The 18,786-nt window shown below is 33.0% G+C and overlaps 2 protein-coding genes across 2 annotated transcripts in view; both read left to right on the top strand.

The window, feature by feature from the left end:
* LOC145305285 (jmjC domain-containing histone demethylation protein 1-like) overlaps window positions 1–11,847 on the top strand; it is a 22,760-nt gene extending 10,913 nt beyond the window's left edge. The window contains exons 7-21 of the mRNA XM_080146893.1: window positions 410–499; window positions 815–916; window positions 1,270–1,366; window positions 1,748–1,798; window positions 2,853–2,941; window positions 4,436–4,479; window positions 4,996–5,114; window positions 5,368–5,459; window positions 6,712–6,756; window positions 7,552–7,669; window positions 8,477–8,604; window positions 8,912–9,009; window positions 9,149–9,320; window positions 10,434–10,514; window positions 10,792–11,847. Coding sequence (XP_080003019.1) covers window positions 410–499; window positions 815–916; window positions 1,270–1,366; window positions 1,748–1,798; window positions 2,853–2,941; window positions 4,436–4,479; window positions 4,996–5,114; window positions 5,368–5,459; window positions 6,712–6,756; window positions 7,552–7,669; window positions 8,477–8,604; window positions 8,912–9,009; window positions 9,149–9,320; window positions 10,434–10,514; window positions 10,792–10,875 — 1,410 coding nt within the window. The 3' untranslated portion in view covers window positions 10,876–11,847. The remainder of the gene's footprint in view (window positions 1–409; window positions 500–814; window positions 917–1,269; window positions 1,367–1,747; window positions 1,799–2,852; window positions 2,942–4,435; window positions 4,480–4,995; window positions 5,115–5,367; window positions 5,460–6,711; window positions 6,757–7,551; window positions 7,670–8,476; window positions 8,605–8,911; window positions 9,010–9,148; window positions 9,321–10,433; window positions 10,515–10,791) is intronic.
* Window positions 11,777–18,786, top strand: part of LOC145306399 (protein fem-1 homolog B-like) — a 19,097-nt gene continuing 12,087 nt past the window's right edge. Inside the window, exons 1-12 of the mRNA XM_080148491.1 lie at window positions 11,777–11,911; window positions 12,256–12,348; window positions 12,677–12,738; window positions 12,961–13,017; window positions 13,452–13,511; window positions 14,123–14,237; window positions 14,571–14,641; window positions 15,081–15,181; window positions 15,661–15,739; window positions 15,852–15,945; window positions 16,163–16,248; window positions 16,347–16,446. Of these exons, the coding sequence (XP_080004617.1) occupies window positions 11,835–11,911; window positions 12,256–12,348; window positions 12,677–12,738; window positions 12,961–13,017; window positions 13,452–13,511; window positions 14,123–14,237; window positions 14,571–14,641; window positions 15,081–15,181; window positions 15,661–15,739; window positions 15,852–15,945; window positions 16,163–16,248; window positions 16,347–16,446 (995 nt within the window). The 5' untranslated portion in view covers window positions 11,777–11,834. The remainder of the gene's footprint in view (window positions 11,912–12,255; window positions 12,349–12,676; window positions 12,739–12,960; window positions 13,018–13,451; window positions 13,512–14,122; window positions 14,238–14,570; window positions 14,642–15,080; window positions 15,182–15,660; window positions 15,740–15,851; window positions 15,946–16,162; window positions 16,249–16,346; window positions 16,447–18,786) is intronic.

Raw genomic sequence — 18,786 nt, 5'->3', positions numbered from 1 at the left:
TTGAACTAGTTAATCGGGAAAAAATATAATTCATATCAGGGTTTATGAAAAAGAAAATAATTTTTATAAACATTAACTCTGTTAAACTATAGATAACATATGCCTAGACACAAAAGCCAAAAAGGGATTTTAATTTGTGACTAAAGGAACAGTGCAATTAATGCCTTTTTAACAAAAATTGGAACAAATATTTAGTGCTATTTCGAAAAAATCACTTATTATTTTACCTTAGCGGAACTTTAATTTTGAAATTAATTTAAATGCATTTTTTCCTGATAAATGTCGAATTGATGCTAATTCACTTGGTTTCGATCAATAGTCCCCTTTGCAGTATAAAGACTCAAAGAGCATTCCTTCAGATCAAATAATAATATATTCTCTGTTACAAACATATTTGATATTTGTATAGATTGACTGGATCGAGAAAGCCTGGCCATGTCATTTGAAAGAGATGCAGAAAGATTACACCAACAAGCTGGAGGACATGATGTATCCTAAGGTTTGATATTAGTAGCGCAGCTACTCTATTCATCAGGGTATGTTCGTTCTTCCGTCTTAATTGTATGTTAACTCGGTTTTCTGGTTGAACGTGTTTAAAAAATTGTACCAAGAATTACAATTGCTAAAATTTACTCGAAATGTCCACTTTTTTTGACTACTTTTTACTTTTCCATTGTATTTTTTTATATCACAAAATATAGCATCTTATTATTTTGGTGAATTTTATAAATGATCCAAATGACTTTAGAATTAAAAAGTTCTTTTATGTAATAAAAAATAAAAGGTTTACCTTCAATATACAAAATAATTTTAGGTGCAAAAGTTTGTTATAATGTCAGTTGCCTACAGTTACATGGATTTTCACTTGGATTTTGGAGGTACCTCAGTTTGGTACTATTTGCTCAAAGGTTTCAAGGTTGGTATTTTTGCCTTATTTTTCTATAAAGAAAAATCAATAAAGAGGGAGGGCGGGTTGTACACTTTCAGAAACCCAAACTAAAAGCCAAAGGAACTCAACTAAAAAAAATAAACAACTACTAAAATTTTTCATGGCGGTAACTGTTGAAATTAGGGTTGGTAATCCGGCTCCTGAATCCGCCCAATTTTTAGGCCAATTTTAGAATCCGAATCAGGATCCGGAATTCGTTTTTAATAGCGAATTCCGGATTCTTAATTGGTAGGCTAAAATTAGCGTCTTGAGTTTTTTCTTTCAACTCCCTCTTTTTGAAGGCAAAGATTTATGGTTAAATTGTTTTCCTAAAATTGTAGGTTTTTTGGCTATGTCCTCCGACAGATAAAAACCTGAAGCTGTATGTGGAATGGGTCAAACAGGAAAAGAAATCTTTCTTCCCCAAAGATGCTGAAGGTTTGTGCCACATTTTGTTAATAGCGCAGCTGCTCTATATTAAGGACTTGTCCGTCCGTACATAATATCATATGTGATCGAATATGTGTGTATCTTCCTTGATTTTGAATATTATTTCAAAAAAACAAATACATGTTACACTGAGTCTTAAAAAGATTAGCATTAACATTATTACATGTTTTCATTGACAATACATTGGTAAAAAATAAATACAAAAAAATATAAAAGATTAACTAGTAAGTAAAACATCAATGAAACATTGATAAAACATTGATAGAACATTAATAAAACATTAAACTACAGTTTTCAAAAATTGTATTTTTTTGCATTGAAATCTCAAAACATTGAAGGCTGGTTTCATTATTTTTTAAATTTATTTAGGATGTTGTAGAGTTGAAGTTCATCCTGGAAATACGCTTTTTATTCCATCCGGTAAAATTTAGTTGAATATCTGTCCAGTATGGCCTAGAATCCGATTATTAACCGCTGGATTAGAACCTATTCTCAACCTTACTGAAGAATCGTATTATATTTTATATTTCTACGAATAGAAAAACTGTTTTGAATCTTTTACCTGTACATTTTTATATCCGCGGAATGCTGTTTATTGTACGATGCGATAAATAACTATTCCATTATGGCTTAGAATCTATTTAATAACCGCCGGATTAGAACCGATTCTAAGCCATACTACTGAACTTATGACGAGTTTAGTTCGAAGTCTTTAAACTTTTATCCAGGGATTTTGTTGCGGATCCGGCTCCGCGGAGCCGCCTCTAAAAATTTCGGCTACTACCTACCTAAAATCAAGAAAAACTAAAAAAAAATAATTTCTATTTTTGACTTGTGAAGGTATTAAAAATTCACTTTTAAAAAAATGACTTGAAACACTTGAAAGGGTTAACAAAGGGGGGAGGCGGATGTGCCACTTTTTGAAACCAAAACTAAAAGTCAAAGAAACTCAACTAAAAAAAGAGTTACAGGTCTGAGATTTTGCATAGCAGTTGCTTTATAGGGTTACAATATGGAACAGTGAAGAAACTGCGGCGCAACCGCCGAAAACCGCCGAGAAATTGCAAAAAAAAATTCAGCGGGAAACGGCGGTTTTCGGCGGTTGCACCGCAGTTTCTTCACAGTTCCATATTGTACCCCTATAAAGCAACTGCCATGCAAAATCTCAGACCTGTAACTCTTTTTTTTAGTTAAGTTCCTTTGTTGACTTTTAGTTTTGGTTTCAAAAAGTGGCACATCCGCCTCCCCCCTTATAAGCTTTAAACATTAAGTTTAATCAAGGTATAAAAAATCTTTTTTTTTCCAGATATTTTTTAGCTACCCCCGGAGCCGGAGCCACTCAGAAAATAACGGCTCCGGCTCTGCAACCCTGCTTTTATCCATCTGTCTTAAAACTACAATGGATACCTTGACATAAAATCTTAATTGGCGGATTTTTTAGATCTAATTGACGAATTTTTATTTGTTTTTGTAGGATGGATCCACGCAGTATTTACAGCCAAAGATTCCATAGCATTCTCTGGCAGTTTTCTACACAGCTTCTCAATTGAAAACCAACTCAAGGTGACTTGTACAATAATTTACAGGATGATTGTTTGTATGTATGTATTGCGTCAATTTTTATATTCAATACGTCAGACGAATTTGCTAAACATTGTTTTGATACAGATTGATAATATGTTAAGTAAAATATATGAGGTAAATTGTTTTTTTTTCTAACTCTGCTTTTGTTATTTTTTACAACAACAACATCAAAAAATCATTCGAGTAAAAATATGCTATAGGTTTACTAATAAATTTATTAAAATAGATGTTTAATACAGACAACTAACTGGTCCAAGTGGTGAAGACCTTTTTCGTCTGTTATCAAAAATTGCTTTCTGTTTTTTTTTGTAGGGCCTAGTTTTGTTTAGGGTCAAGCGGGGCATTAACCGGTAAGGGGCATTACCGGTAATTTTTTACCCACCTTCAGAAAATGACATTATTCTCCATGTTCTAATCGACTGACAGAAAAAAACATAAAAGCAAATTTGTTCCTTATTAAATTGCCTACAAAAAAGTATAAAATGAAATTTTTGTGAGATAAATTTTAAGGGTACTTTTTGGGTCTCAAAGTCGGACGAAAATTTTTTTTCTTCAAAAATTTTTTCACCTAGGTGTATAAAGATCGACCTACACAAAAATTGGTAAGACCTAGAACTGATCCGTAAAAACCTTTTGAACTAAGAATTGCCTACTTTTTCTAAATCCGTTGAGAGCTTAAATGTAGAGTTAATATTTTTTTCAAAAATGACCAAAGTTCGCGCGGGGTATTTTTCGGTAACGTCGAAAAAAAAATTAAAATTCGATTTTTAAGATCAATTTTCAGGTTTTCTTTGGTAAAATCTAAAATTCAATATGGGCTTTTTAAGAATTAGGCCAAAAAGTGAATAGAACAGGTTTTTTTTATATAAAAAAATTAAATTTTATTTTTTAAGAAAATTTTTGTGAAAAAAAAATCGAAATTTCTCGTCTTTAAAAAAAATGATTTTTGACATAGAAGGAATAGTCCTATCTTTATGAAAATTTTTGTGGATAATCCCTATAACCTATACTAATTATGATTATTTATGTTTGACTGGCCGCTTGGCCGTTTTTCATCGATTTTTTTTAGGTTGAAAAGACGTTACCCACAATGCCCCACCGTGGGGCATTTATCGGTAATTTCTTTGAGTCCAATTATGACAAACTTCTAAAAGTCCTAGGATAACGTCCTATTAGGACCTGATAGTCCTTTCCGTAAGCTTTCTAATGGTCTTGGTCCCATTTAAAAATATTAATATTTACCCCATTTTTTTTTCAAAAAACCAAAAAAATTACCGGTAATGCCCCGCCTCACCCTATATTACCAACGCATTTAGCATATTTAAGGATTTAATACAAAATCTAGCAGAGTCCCCGTCCTGAGGACAAAGTTACATTATTACATACTATACAATTCATGCCATACTTTCACATTAATATTATACTTTTAATCTAATGCAATGTTTCAGTTGTATTGAATATGTAATATTTTAGGTGAATTATATCGAAGACACTCTTGGAGTTTTAGAAATGCACAGGTATTGCCTTTAAAAAAAAAGAAGTATAAGGGTGTCTGTTTGTCTTTTTGTAAGTAGTACTTAGGGCATTTTTATTTTTATCAGTATTTTTGAAATTTTACATATTATGACAGTTTTCAATAGATTATCAATTCTGCTACAAGAAACAGTCCTTTTATGAAATCGCCAAACTTAGCGTAGTGGCATATACGAATATTAGATTTCTATAAAATACAAATATGTCCAATGAGTCAAAGATTTAGGTTGTCTATGCACTGAACTGTCTGTATGGTTAAAGGGGGGGCCCGGGGAAGGGGCGGGGAGTGAAGTGGCTTCAATATTTTAATTCAAATTTGGCATGAAAGTTGCATTAATGGGATACAATGTGAAACTGTGTGGAAACGGCGGCCGATCCGCCGCTCCCGCCATAAACCGCCAATTTTTTGTGCTTTTTAACGCCAACTTAAAAATTTTTAAATCATTTGAGGCAAAACTTTGGGGTATCTAAACCGTTTTGTATATTTAAACTGTGTTCAGGTTCCCCTTCTTTGTTGAGATGTGTTGGTATGTTCTGGACAGGTATGTTACCTGTCTCACGGGACAGTCCAGCTTGGATCTGCCAGAAGAGGAAAAGAAAAGGATGCGGCTTGAACGAGGTAAACGATATTTTCAGACGATTTATATCCGGTGGATTAGAACCGGTTCTCTGCAAATTATGTAGGTATAGCATCGTGTTATATCCAATTTTCTACAAATATAAAATGTACAATCATAAGATAAATAAGCATTATTGCTACTATAAAAACCCTAAATGTTGCTTCGTATGAAGCATACTGATAATTATTAGCTTTGCTATTTATGGATGTTGTCATTCTTGTTTCAATGTCCAATTTCAATAAATTGTTTAAGGTGATCATATTGATCCGAACCAAGAGTTTCTGTACACTGGGCTTGTCAGTGAAGCACCCACTGTTCCCAAAGCACATGTTCATCTCACTCAGGTAAGAAAAGTACATTTGTACATTTTAGGGAACCTTGATAGGATCTAAAGTGCAAAAACAATTGCCGATAAATTGTTTTACACCCCCAATTGTGATACACAAAATTACCCCTTCTGTAAAATAAAATTAGTCGTTGAAACGTTTGAACACGCAACTTAATTATCAAACCAATCAAAATTTACAAAATATTTAACCCAACGAAAAAAAAAACGTTCTTGTAGAACTTTGGGGGACTACTGTAATAAATATCCCCTTATCCCCTCTCTCTCTGGTAATCTTGTCCTATTTATGATTTAATCTTGTCCTATTTATGATTTAATCTTGTCCTATTTATGATTTAATCTTGTCCTATTTATGATTTAATCTTGTCCTATTTATGATTTAATCTTGTCCTATTTATGATTTAATCTTGTACTATTTATGATTTAATCTTGTCCTATTTATGATTTAATCTTGTCCTATTTATGATTTAATCTTGTCCTATTTATGATTTAATCTTGTCCTATTTATGATTTAATCTTGTACTATTTATGATTTAATCTTGTCCTATTTATGATTTAATCTTGTCCTATTTATGATTTAATCTTGTCCTATTTATGATTTAATCTTGTCCTATTTATGATTTAAAACTTCCTTCTCTAATTGAGGGTAAAAAGTTTAGAGTATATTATCTTAGGAGGGAGAGGACACTAGAATTAAATTAAAAATCTCCCTTTCTCTCTTTATAAGTTATAGGTAAATGTTATTCTTAAAGGAAGCCTGCAAGAAATACCACGCTTTAACTGCTGAAAGACTGCCACAAGTAGACCCAATACCCCAAATTTGAAGCCTTCAGCTTCTATAACCAAAAAGTTCTAGGCATTTGTTTCCGCTATGATTTTCGTTTACAAATGCAATTTAAATCGAATTTTTTTCATAGATTTTGACTATGAAATGTGGTGTTTTTATTTTAAAAATGTAATCAGTAACCGGCAATCTAAGTTTCTGACAAAGATAAGGTTATAATTTTGTGTCTAGGCGACATAATTTGATATTGTTTTTTTCTTTTATGAGCATTGGAAATCTTTCAAAAATTTCATTGTACATAAAATGCTATTTTGAAATGCCTAGAACTTTTTTGTTATTGAAGCTGAAGGCTTTAAATTTGGGGAATTGGGTCTACTTGTGGCAGTCTTTCAGTAGTTAAAGCGTGGTATTTCTTGCAGGCGTCCTTTAAATACACACATCTATGATCATTTTCTTATATTTTCAGGAGGAAATAAGAGGACTTGGTTTCATTGTAATGTATTTATACCAAGTAAGTTATTCATATTTAAACCTTTGATGTATCCTGTTAACTATACAGTATACATCTATCTGTGATCGATTTTCCCTATTTATGACTGTTTAGTGTTTATTGATATATCAAGTAGGCTGAAATTTATCCTTTTTTTTTCTATTCAAGTAAACAAGTAATAAATCTATAGCGGTTTTCTTTATATTTCGTCTTGACAACAGATCTATAGTATAGATGTAAATACAGATAACTACCTGCCCACCTTTTCAAAGGACCTTTTTCGTCTGCTAGCAAATTATTTTCTGCTACTTGCCTGTGTTGATTTTCCCGAAATTATTGGTTGATTTTTAAAGACCCAATTGAGAGTCCGTACAAGGTAATTGGGATGGGGACATACAGTTATTAAACCCCTTCCCCCTCCAGTGTTACTCTAAAGCCTTGACTATATTTTTGTTGCTTACTTTTGATAGGTTAGGTTAAGTAAAGGTTTGATGAATCCCGCAGGAATAGTACCCAATTGGGTAACCCCCATCCCCCCCGTCAGGCGCTAAAAATAAGTTTCTTTTAAAATACCTAAATGTTAGCATTATAAATTATTATAAATATAGGCAACAAGCGAAATAAACCCAAAATAATATTTTTTTGGTTGGGGTGGGGTGAGTGGGGGGGGGGTTAAGATAAATAGGTCGTCCTTACTATGAAGCGTTGCCCCCCCTAAAAAATCAAGAAAAAAATCAGCTGAAATTATCAAATATTTGTTCGAATTACTTCAGTTGTTGGTTACAGCTGTAATCTATTACCTGTTTATTTGTTAAGAAACCCGCAGAACTACGAAGTGTACCTGATATTATACCAGATCCTGCCAAGTTAATTGCTGCTGTTAAAAATCTTGTTATGGAACATAAAGACGATTGTCCGGAGCAGGCCATAACAGGTTCAATTTTTTGCAATATTTTAGGGTCAAAGACCTGGATGACAAACAATTCTAAGTTATAACTTGTCACTTGCTATATCCCTTGGAATACTCCAAAACCAGTTTAACCAGATAAAATATACAAATTTTCGTCTGTTTAAACTTGCAGTGTTGTGGATCCGGATCCGGAACCGGATCCGCATTTTTTGAGTCCAAGGATCCGGATCCGGATCCTGGGGTATAAATTTATATAAAATAGTCACTTACAAATTTTACAAAGGAGGACATCATCTCAGACATTCTCGTGATGAGAGCCAATCTTTAAGGTTTAGGTTCAGACTTGAAAATTAAAAGTATTTTTGACTTCGAGATTAAAGAATAAATATTTTTTGAAAAATTTGGTAATTTTATTTTATTGTCAAGGATCCGGAGCCGGATCCGGTTCCGCACTAACCAAATTTGGAGGATCCGGATCCGCACGCATACAATCAATGCGGATCCGCAACACTGGTTTAAAGTTGAATTGAATTGCTGATTTTTTGGCCCTTTTGTAACATATTTTTTTTTATATAAAGTAGTAAGGTTTTTTGTTATGTATCTTAAGATTTAGATAACTTACTACTGAACCTAATAGGTTTTCCATTTGGGGATGGTTTTAGTCTGTTTTATTTTTAAATGTTTTATGTGTTGTGGTTTTTTAGACCACTATTAATCCTTCCTTACCTTCGAATAAATAGCCAATAGATGCTAGGGAACGCAACCGCTAGTAAAATAAAAAAAACACACATTTTAATTCAATTACCATTACAATATCAATTTATGATTTAGGGAATTATATTCTGAGATGGACCCAGAAAGATGATGTTGAAACAGATTTCAAAATGAAACGCTTGATACCAAAACCAAAGAGAAAATTAAAATCCTTGAAAAATCCGTTCCAGAAAAATTATCAAAAAGTAAGTTTTAACATTTTTATATATTTTTTAACAGATTTCAGAAAAATTCGATTTTAGTTTTAAACAGAATTTTTGTTTGTTTGTGGGATAATCATTTATTTATAAGGGCGGTGATACCTCCCCGAATAGATATAAACCTTCCCAGGACCTATTTGAAGCTACCCTGTAAAGGAGAACTACATCGGTTTACCGTTTAGCGAGATCCTTTAGTACAGACAGACAGACATTCTTTTAATTTATTATATGGATACTGTAATCTGTACATTGTCTCCTTAAGACCCAACTATCACTTGAATGATTCTTGTAGGCCATGGCATATCAACGAACTGAGAAAACTACCGAAGCCCCCAAGAAACGGCGACGAAGATGTATGGAATGTACGGGATGTAAAGAGGAAGATTGCAAGTAAGTGCGCTTTAACCTTCCACATTTTCCTCTCCCCCCTCCCTCTTATCAATTTATTTTGAAACTTTTTAGAATGTGATTTAATAATAACAAATATTATTTTTTTTAACAAAAGTTTAAATTTTCTTGACTTTTGCAGAGTATGTGGACCTTGTCGTGATATGATCAAATATGGCGGCCTTGGACGGTTGCGCCAAAGCTGTGTAAAGCGGCGGTGTCTGCAGCCACAGCTGCCAATAGCCGCCAGCTGTTCCCAGTGCAATTTGGATGGATGGAGTGAAACGCCAGATTTTAAGAAAACTGTTGACTATGTAAGTTTTACATGTTTATTATGATTTCATCATCAAGGGGGGGGGGGGGAAGTTCTGACACTTTTGCGTAAACGGTGAGTATAGGCTTTATCTTTGGACTGAGAGGATAGGTTATTAGGGATAAAATCATTCTTATATGATGAATTTCCCCCAGATTTAAGATTTTTTGGATAGGCCTCCAGGTTCCGGAGCTCCAGGCCTCCTGGTGGTCTCTGTACAGGTAAAATTGAAAAAAAAAAAATTTTTTTTAAAGTTACAGGTCAACTTATAAAACAAAATATGCATCTTTTTTAATATTATTCACATATTTGAAGAAAAAATATACATATTTTGTTTTATAAGTTGACCTGTAACTTTAAAAAAAAAATTTTTTTTTTTCAATTTTACCTGTACAGAGACCACCTGGAGGCCTGGAGCTCTGGAACCTGGAGGCCTATCCAAAAAATCTTAAATCTGGGGGAAATTCATCATATAAGAATGATTTTATCCCTAATAACCTATCCTCTCAGTCCAAAGATAAAGCCTATACTCACCGTTTACGCAAAAGTGTCAGAACTTCCCCCCCCCCCTTATTTTATATACGTAGCTGAGGAATAGGGTATAGCCAACAAGCAAAATTAATCTAAAATGATATTTTTGGGCATAAAAAGTTGTCATTACTAAGTGTTTTCCCCCAAAATTGCTCAAATCACCAAACCCAATAAACACGTATTTTTTTCTCGAATTAATTCAGTTCCTAGTTACAGCTGCCTTTCGTTACAGAAAGGGAGGGAGGGGACATTGGGCTGTTTATTAAACTAGTGCCCAAAGTCTTATAATAAAGGTTTCTTATTCGTTGGCTTAACAACTTTGGGAACTTTTATTAAATTATGATCTGTTGGTTCTATAAGTTGAGTGTCCAAACGTTTCAACTACAAATCTTAATCTACAGAAGATGTTATTTTTTGTATCATCTTTGGGGATATCGTATATCAATTTATCGGCCATTGTCTTATCCCTTTATATCCCTGCTTCCCTTAACTATTAACTTAATTACGGAACGTTGGAAGAATTCCTATTTAAATAGTTATCTAGTGGTTATCGAAATTTGAATTGATAAAGATTGTATTTCAGGCAAAAAATGCACCAAATTTGTATGAATGTATCCAGTGTTTTGATATTAGACATCCGGAATGCGTTCAAGAAAAGGGAGAGGTAATTATTTCCTATAATATTTACCACCTATTAAAAAATGATTAAAATTAACAACAGGGCAGTTGTTCGTTTGTTGTTTATTACCTTAGGTTCGGTTAGATTAGGTTATTTTGGGTACTGGAAAGTCTCATAGGGTGACTGATTAACCACAGGACAAAACTACCTCCCCGGCCCCAACTTGCTTAATTTTCAATTTATACTTTAAAAAGGTAGGGGGTTAAGTATTTGATAGGCACTCTTAAGACAAAGCACCAATTATTATTGCTATTTTGTTCAGGTAATCACAAGTATATCAAACTGTTGGAAATGCGCGGATTGTTTGAAAGGAAAGCCTGACAAAGTAACTGAGATGGAAACATAAAGGATGTTGGGGGGGGGGGGGGAGGAATGAAGGTCTGATTTTGTACATACTGGGTGTTGTCGTGTTTAACAAATATTATTGGTTTATTTACTAAAATGTACCCACAAAACAAAGTAATTTCTAAAATTAAATCTTATTTAAATTTTTAAAAGCAGTAGTTTGGTAGTACATGTACATTTTTAACTTGCTTTGCGTACATTATCGGTCTACAGACTTTCTGTCATCAAAAAGATCATGTTTTTTTACACTTTTAGTACAAACAAAATTTTCCATTTTAATATCAATGTTATCATATTGTTTTGTAATGTTCATACTTATGTATTTTTATTATTTATTTTTGTATTGTTATCTTAGGTTTTGTATTTTAGGTCTTTGCTCAAATTTTCAATGATCTCATGATTTTTAAAAAAAATTTTAACTTGTTTACTTATGTCAGAGAGGTAGGGTACTTAATGGACTGTAAATTATACTGGTACCCAAAGTTTTATAAATACGTTTTATCATTCGGTGGCTTATTTTATCTTTTATTAAATCTTTATTGATTGATTAAAGGTTAATTTAATCTACATAAGGGGTAAATTTATCATGCATAGTCTTATCCCTTAAGAAACAATGAAAAATCAAACTTTGTACTACTCTATGGTAGACGAAATAAATCTTATGAATCTCTAAAATTTTCAGAGATCTTCAGGGATGATACAATGGAAGATAAAATGATGTTTACCCCCTAATTACCTACTTTAGATAAAATTGACCTACCTGTAGATTAAGATAAAAAAAAGTTAGACCACTCCTATTTAGATTTTTCTGCCCAATCAAGATTTAAGCAAAAATATATTGTATTTATAAAACATTGAGGACCAGTATCTTTTCCAGTACCCTTCCTCCCAGAGAATTGTACCTAGACTAATTGTAATTGTGGATGTAATTATTTAATATTTTGATAATTGTTTGTACCTATGTATTTCAGAATATTTATAAAAATGGAAGAATTAGATATAATCATAAATGCTTTTCCAGATTTAGATTTACAAAGGTAACTTTTTGCCATATAAAAACGGAAATACAAAGCAGGGATCTAAAGGGAAAAGACAATGGCCGATAATTAGATGTAAATCCCAACTGATAATAAACAAAATTTTCTCCTCTGTAGATTACAATTATTGTTTGAAACGTTTGGACACTCAACTTAATGAATTAACCAATCTAAATTCATTAAAAGTCCTCAAAGTTGTTAAGCTAACTAATGAGAAAACGTTTCAAAACTTTGGGGGCTAGTGTATAAAACAACCCATTGTCTCCTTCCTTCCTGAATACAAATAAATTATTCATCTTTGTAATTTTATATTTTTTCTTCTAAATTATCACCATTTTTTCTAGGGAACGAGGAAGAGAAATTTATGAACAGGCGAAGCAAGGGTTATTTAATTCTATTAAAGCTTCAATAAGCCAATATAACAATGAACAAGATAGGTAGGCATTATCTTTTTTTATTTACACAAATGGATATAAAATAAGTGAATATTTTGAGAAATTTTCGCCAAACCTGATAGAATGTTTCTCCAAGCTGGCTAATAAAAATCCCCCCCCCCCTTCCATTATAAATTCGAATCTGTGCTTAGACCAAGACACACGGGAGAAAAGTCGCGTCAAATGTACATTAAGTTTACAAGAAATGCTTTGGGTCAAAAACAGGCGCTTTACTGTATTATGCTCTGTTAGAACCTCCTAACTTAGGTCTTGGAAATGCGGTCCATTAAATTACACAATATTATTAACCAGAAAAATGATTTTTTTGCAGGAGTCGAGTTTTAAATTGTTTATATGAGGACGATGGACAAAATTGTACACCACTTATTATAGGAATATTTTCAAACATTTATCATTATTCGTTTCAAGGCCAAGCTTCGAATTTAAGGCTATTTTAACCGGCTTTGCTAGTCAAAAACCGGTTTAGGAAAGCAAAGCTCATATTTAGAAATAAAACCTGATGATACAAATATTTAAGTACAAGTTGCTTTAGAATCAATTTTAATATGTCTTACATTGAAATTCTTTTTAATGTTTGAAATTAATTTTGAACAGCTTCAAGAAAGGGACATTTAGACGTAGTGCGGTTACTGTTAAATTCAAAAGAAGTCGGTAAGAACCATTACATTAGAATTGTAGGAAGCAAAGTTTTTCTACAAGAAATAGTCACTTTGTTGGTCAGTTATTTCTTATTAGACATGATTGACTGGAAAAGGTATCTAGGCGTTTCACCTCAAAGTGCCTAGTCGAGCATAAAACACTTTAATTACCTATTTTAAAGTTAAGGGAAGCTTAATTTTTCGTGTGTGTTTTACTTAACGTCAGTTCAGGTTCGGTTACAATGAGTACAGGGTAGTCTCGGACCCCGCAGGGTTAGGACATCGCAAGTAAAGGTCCCATCAGGGTATACACCTGAGGGAAAGCACCGATTTCTGTATATTGTACTAGGGACAGATGAATCTGGCAAATTAATTCAATTTAAGAATGAGATCGTGTGTTCAGCTTAAAAGAGCTTAATTAAATGATTTCTCATTTTGATCTTTTAGGTTGTAATGTAGATAAAGAGGCTGAAGGAAAAGTAAAATTCGAAGGACACGCCATCGAAGGTAAATTAGAATAAAGTTTGCTGTTTGTTTACTAAAATACAGCTTTGTATAAAGTTTCGTCTGTGATTCATTGGAATGGTTCACTTTTAGCTTAATGCTTCCTTACAGGAAAACTAATTTTGGCAATTTCTTATAAGTATTGGTTAAAAATGTTTAAATTAGAGTTTTGTTTTTTTTCCTTTTTATAACCATACCTAATGTGCTTTTTAGTCAATTTATAACAAAACTAGCGGCTTCGCCCCTAGCCTCTAGGGGCTTTGCCCCAAGAGGTTTAATCAAACCAATTTTTCGTATTTTAGATTTTAAAGAAAAATTAAACAAAAAAAAATTTTGTGGGGGGGAATTTTTTTTGGGAGGGGGGGTAGTCGACCGCACTATTTTAATTTTAGTTCGAAAAAGAAAAAAAATTTAGGGGTTTTTTTTGGGAGGGGGGGGGGTTGGTGGTGTCCCACCCCCTAAGAAAATAGTTATAAACCTTCCAAGGACCTATGAGAAGCTACCCTGTAAAGTAGAACCCGATCGGTTTAGCGGTTAACGATATCCTTCGCTACAAACAAACAGACAGACAGACAGACATCGTTCTACTTTTTATTATAGATGTATGATTTTAGGTGCAACAGCTCTCTGGTGCGCTGCAGGTGCTGGTCATTATGATGTCGTTCAAGAGCTTATACTACATGGGGCTACCATAGACCATGAAACTAAAAATAAATCCACTCCTCTAAGGTATAACAGACGTGAAGGGGGGGTGGGGGGCGAATCTGACACTTTTTGAAACCAAAACTCAAAGTCAATTAAAATAAGAGTTACTGGACTAAAATTTGGCATGGCAGTTGCTTTAAAGAGGTACAATGTTGAACTGTGAAGAAACTACGGCGCAACCGTGGTTATCGGCGAAAGCTTTGGTTTTGGTTTTAAAAAGTGTCACGTCCACCCCCCTCTTAGTTTTTTTTCCTTCTATTGTCCTAAACATGACATAAATTTTGGTTGGCTGCTTTACAACTCCTTCTCTGAATCTCTTTAATAAAATATAAAAATAAAGATTCTTGTAATTTTCAGGGCAGCATGTTTTGAAGGAAGATTGAAGATTGTTAGTTTTCTATGTGAACACGGGGCCGACCCTGATAAGGAATTGGACTCAACTTTTAAATAATATCAGGAAGGTAGGGGACATTTGGCTGTTTATTACAATAGTCCCCAAAGTTTTACAATAACATTTTTTTCGTTCGCTTTATACCTTTAGGGACTTTTATTGATTTTTTTAATTGGACGGTTGGTTTATTAAGTAAAGTTGATTGTCCTAAGTTGAATGGGTAATTTTTTGTATTATCATTGTGGATTTATATCAATTTATCGGCCATTGTTTTATCCCTTTAGATCCCTGCATTATATTTGTTTACTTAATAATTTTAATAATTTCATACCAAAATATGTTTTAAAATCTTCTGTGGCATTTAGTTAAATCCCTTTTCTGGAATAAATCTTAGTAATTTATACCTAACGAAAAGGCTAAAACTATTTGAAAATTTTATCATCTGTAAAAGTTGAGTAATCATTTGTTACCACAGGCCAATAAATATAACAATACCTGCCTTATGATATCAAGTTATAACATGCATGAACATGTAGTTGACTACCTTCTTCAACACGGTGCTAATCCTAATTTAAAGGTAGGAAATTCTTTTACATATACATTAATTTTTAGTACTCCATAAATACAATTCATTTTATCAATCCCATGGATTAGGGTATGTGATTCAGACAAACAATTATCAGTAAAAATTTCCCCACAACCCCCCCCCCCCCTTCTTATCCACTTCCCTTCAGCTACATCAAAAACAAAGTTTTACGCCAACCCTACTCCAACAAAATATTTAATTTTTGTTAATTTCAAATGGAATTAATTGGCTGAATCACATCCCCTGAGCAATCCCAATATAAATTTTTTTGTGACAGTGTTTTTTTATGATTGCTTTAAATTCAACAAATTTTGTTTTAGAGACAAAGTAAGTTGCTAACTTAACATGTTAAAGACAACTATAGTTGCTCTCTGAACATCTTATAGACAACTATAGTTGTTGTCTAAACATAAAAAAAAACAATAGTTGTATAGTGTAATTTATGTACACTACCATTCTTAATCATTTAGGCTTTGTGTGGTGCAACTGCATGTCATTTTGCCGCAGAGAAAGGAAATGTTAACATTGTTGAAAATCTTCTTAAACACGGTACTTAGTAGCTATTTGATTTTGTACTCTTATTATTACTTGTAATAATCTAAATAAACAACACTTACTTTGAGAATTATTGTTATTCCTATTTGTAATGTATATTTAATAGGTGCTGAAATGACACCAAATAAGCATGGAATGACTCCATTGTTGTGTGCAGCTGAGCGCTGTCAGGCTATGATGGTTGAACATCTGATTGGCAGGTAAAAGGACTGGAAAGAAAGGCTTACCTACCTTTTCAGAAATTTTAAAATTGCCCAGCTTGTATTAATAGTAAAAAATCTATTTATATTTTTATAACTGTTATAAGCTTCAGATTTTTATATTATATAAGTGCCATTTTTGTAAGATTTGTAGTTTTGGAGTTATGTTGTAAAATATGATAAAAGTTTGAAAATGCAACTAATCATATGATTTTAGGCCAGAAGTGAGCAAAGAAATGGCTATTGAGGCACTGGAGCTCTTAGGAGCAAGTTTTGCTAATGACAATGTTCAATATGATATAGGTAAACATTTTTATAAACATGTGTGCAACAGTTCAAATCCTTTTTTCTAATACGTAGCTCAATTTTATATCAAATGCGGTTAGAATTTTTTTTTTCAGGATTAAGCTTAGAATATTTGCGCCGAGCTATGAGAATGAGAATGGCTCCACCTGTGGTAAAGAAACAAAATCTTGTTGGCATTCCAGCCTATGAAAATAGGTAGTATAATTTAGTGGTAGGAAAGCTACAAATTCTGAATGTATGTAGGTATGACTCTAACATTTTGGGAAAATTGTTATTTTTTGCTGTTTAAGTGATAAGGGGGGGGGGGTTAATGCAACCATCTCGTAATCAGTGATTAAATGGCACTTAGAATTCGAATTTTCATCTGAAATTTTGCATGAATAATCCTTGGTGGGTCTATTTTCTCTAAATCGAACAAAAAGTTGATAAAACAAGGATGACAACATCCATAAAAGCGAAGCACTGAAACGGTAGGACAAACGGACATTAACACTTGTATAGTATCTAAACTGAAAAATCGGAACATAAATTATAAATGTCGAATCAAAATTGTAGGTAAATTTGTTGAAAAACTGCTTAAAAACAGGATAATGTTTATGGACATACTTACATTTTTGGACTTGATTATAGAGTTGCTTCGCTTATGATATTGTTCTTTGTTGTCCTTGGAATCAATATACCAAAAATCAGATCAAACGGATAATTAAAACAATTGAAAATTTGTTGTTAAAAAAGTAGAAAAATCAACATGTTCAGGGTGACCACTATGTACGTTATGTTCAATATGTTCATATTGAACACCATTCTTAGGTTTTTTGGTACGTTTTTGTTCGTTATTGATTTTTGTGTACAATATGAACATTTCAGCATACGTTATTGTACGTTTTTCTGTAATGTAAGGTTAGTATTAGTAATCATTAATGTTAATGTATTTCATAAAAACTATTTTTTTTAAATTTCTGCGCGCTTCGCGCGCCATTTTACCAATTTATCCCGGGATCTATGACGTCATTGTGAAGCTTCCGTAAAATAAAAAAACTCAACTCTATCAAGTATTTCACTTAATATCAAAAAAAATTTCCTCTTAACTAATTGTAATTACAAACCTTATTAGGACATATGAGAAGTTACACTTTCAAGGAGTATCACATTTGTTCATCAGTTAGTGAGAAAATTTTTTGTTGATTTTTATGTTTTCATGTACTTATAGGAATGAGATACTACTTTCTATAATACAAAGTAGAACAATGTCAGTCTGTCTATCTGTCTGTCTTAATCTAAAGATCTCGGTAACCGATGAACCGATTGGGTTCTGCTTTTCAGGTAATATACCTACTGGTCCTGTTGTGGTGTTAGGTTATTTATTTGGGGGTTAAGACAACCCCAACCCCCCAAAAAAAATTCCCCCGCAAAAAAAATTCTAGAATTTTTTTTGTAAAATATAACAAGTAGGTAAACTCCCTTTAAAAAAAATTTCACTCATTTTTTTCTTTTTTTTACAAATTACAAACGAACAATTCTATACCTATAACTTTACAATACCTCTTTGGGTGACGCCCCTAGAGGCTAGATGCGAAGCTGCTTGAATTCAATTGTACTTAGATAAATGAATAAAAATCTCATTATTAGGTGGTACTATTTACATGATTAAATTGGGGTAAATTTTCTTAGGGGAGGTAATAGTAGTTAACACCCAAAACAGATTCGAGAGGGGTAGAAAAATTTATGCCTTTTTACCCTTCCACCCCCTCACAAATTAAGTTTTTTATACACCCTCCAATGAAAAAGTTTGGGTATCCTTGGATAAGTATACTACTTTCTATATATGCTAGCAGCTACGCCCCTAGAGGCCTCTAGAGGGGGGGGGGGTTAATTTTTTCTAGGGGCGATTTCTCTTGGGAGGGTCATGGTACCCTCCCTCAAAATAGTTATAAACCTTCCCATGACCTATGAGAAGCTACCCTGTTAGGGAGAACCCAATCGGTTCAGTGGTTAGCAATATCCTTCTTTACAAACAAACAGACAGAAAGATATTGTTTTACTTTGTATTATAGACTAGCGACTCCTCCCCTAGCATCTAGAGGCTCTATATTGGAAGGAATTTGGAGGACAAAAAAATAGCCTAAAACCCGGACTCTATAAAAATGTAATAGCCTAAAGCCATCTAGGGACCTGTAAGAAGCTTCCATATAAAGGAGGACCACATCGGTTCAGCGGTTAGCGAGATCCTTTCCTACAAATAAAAAAGCTTACTACTTTATATGTATAATAGGATATCAATTCCCTGAAGAGTAGATCCCAATCAGTTCATCGTTTACCGAGATCTTAAGCTTCAGACAGACGGAAAAACATCCTTCTACTTTGTATTATAGATATATGTGTATTGTATATGTGGTTTATGGTACGTTATTGTACGTTATTTTTTCAAAAAATGTACGTTATTGTGTTCATTGTAATTTTTTTGTAGTACGTTATTTTCAATATTAATATAAAAAAGGCGGTGGTCGCTCTGCATGTTTAAAATGGACGTACGGA

Source organism: Acartia tonsa, chromosome 14, assembly GCF_053477335.1.
Source record: "Acartia tonsa isolate MP-2025a chromosome 14, ASM5347733v1, whole genome shotgun sequence".
Lineage (NCBI taxonomy): Eukaryota > Metazoa > Arthropoda > Copepoda > Calanoida > Acartiidae > Acartia > Acartia tonsa.
Note: the sequence above shows the minus strand (reverse complement) of the source record. Positions and strands in the feature narration are given on the sequence as shown.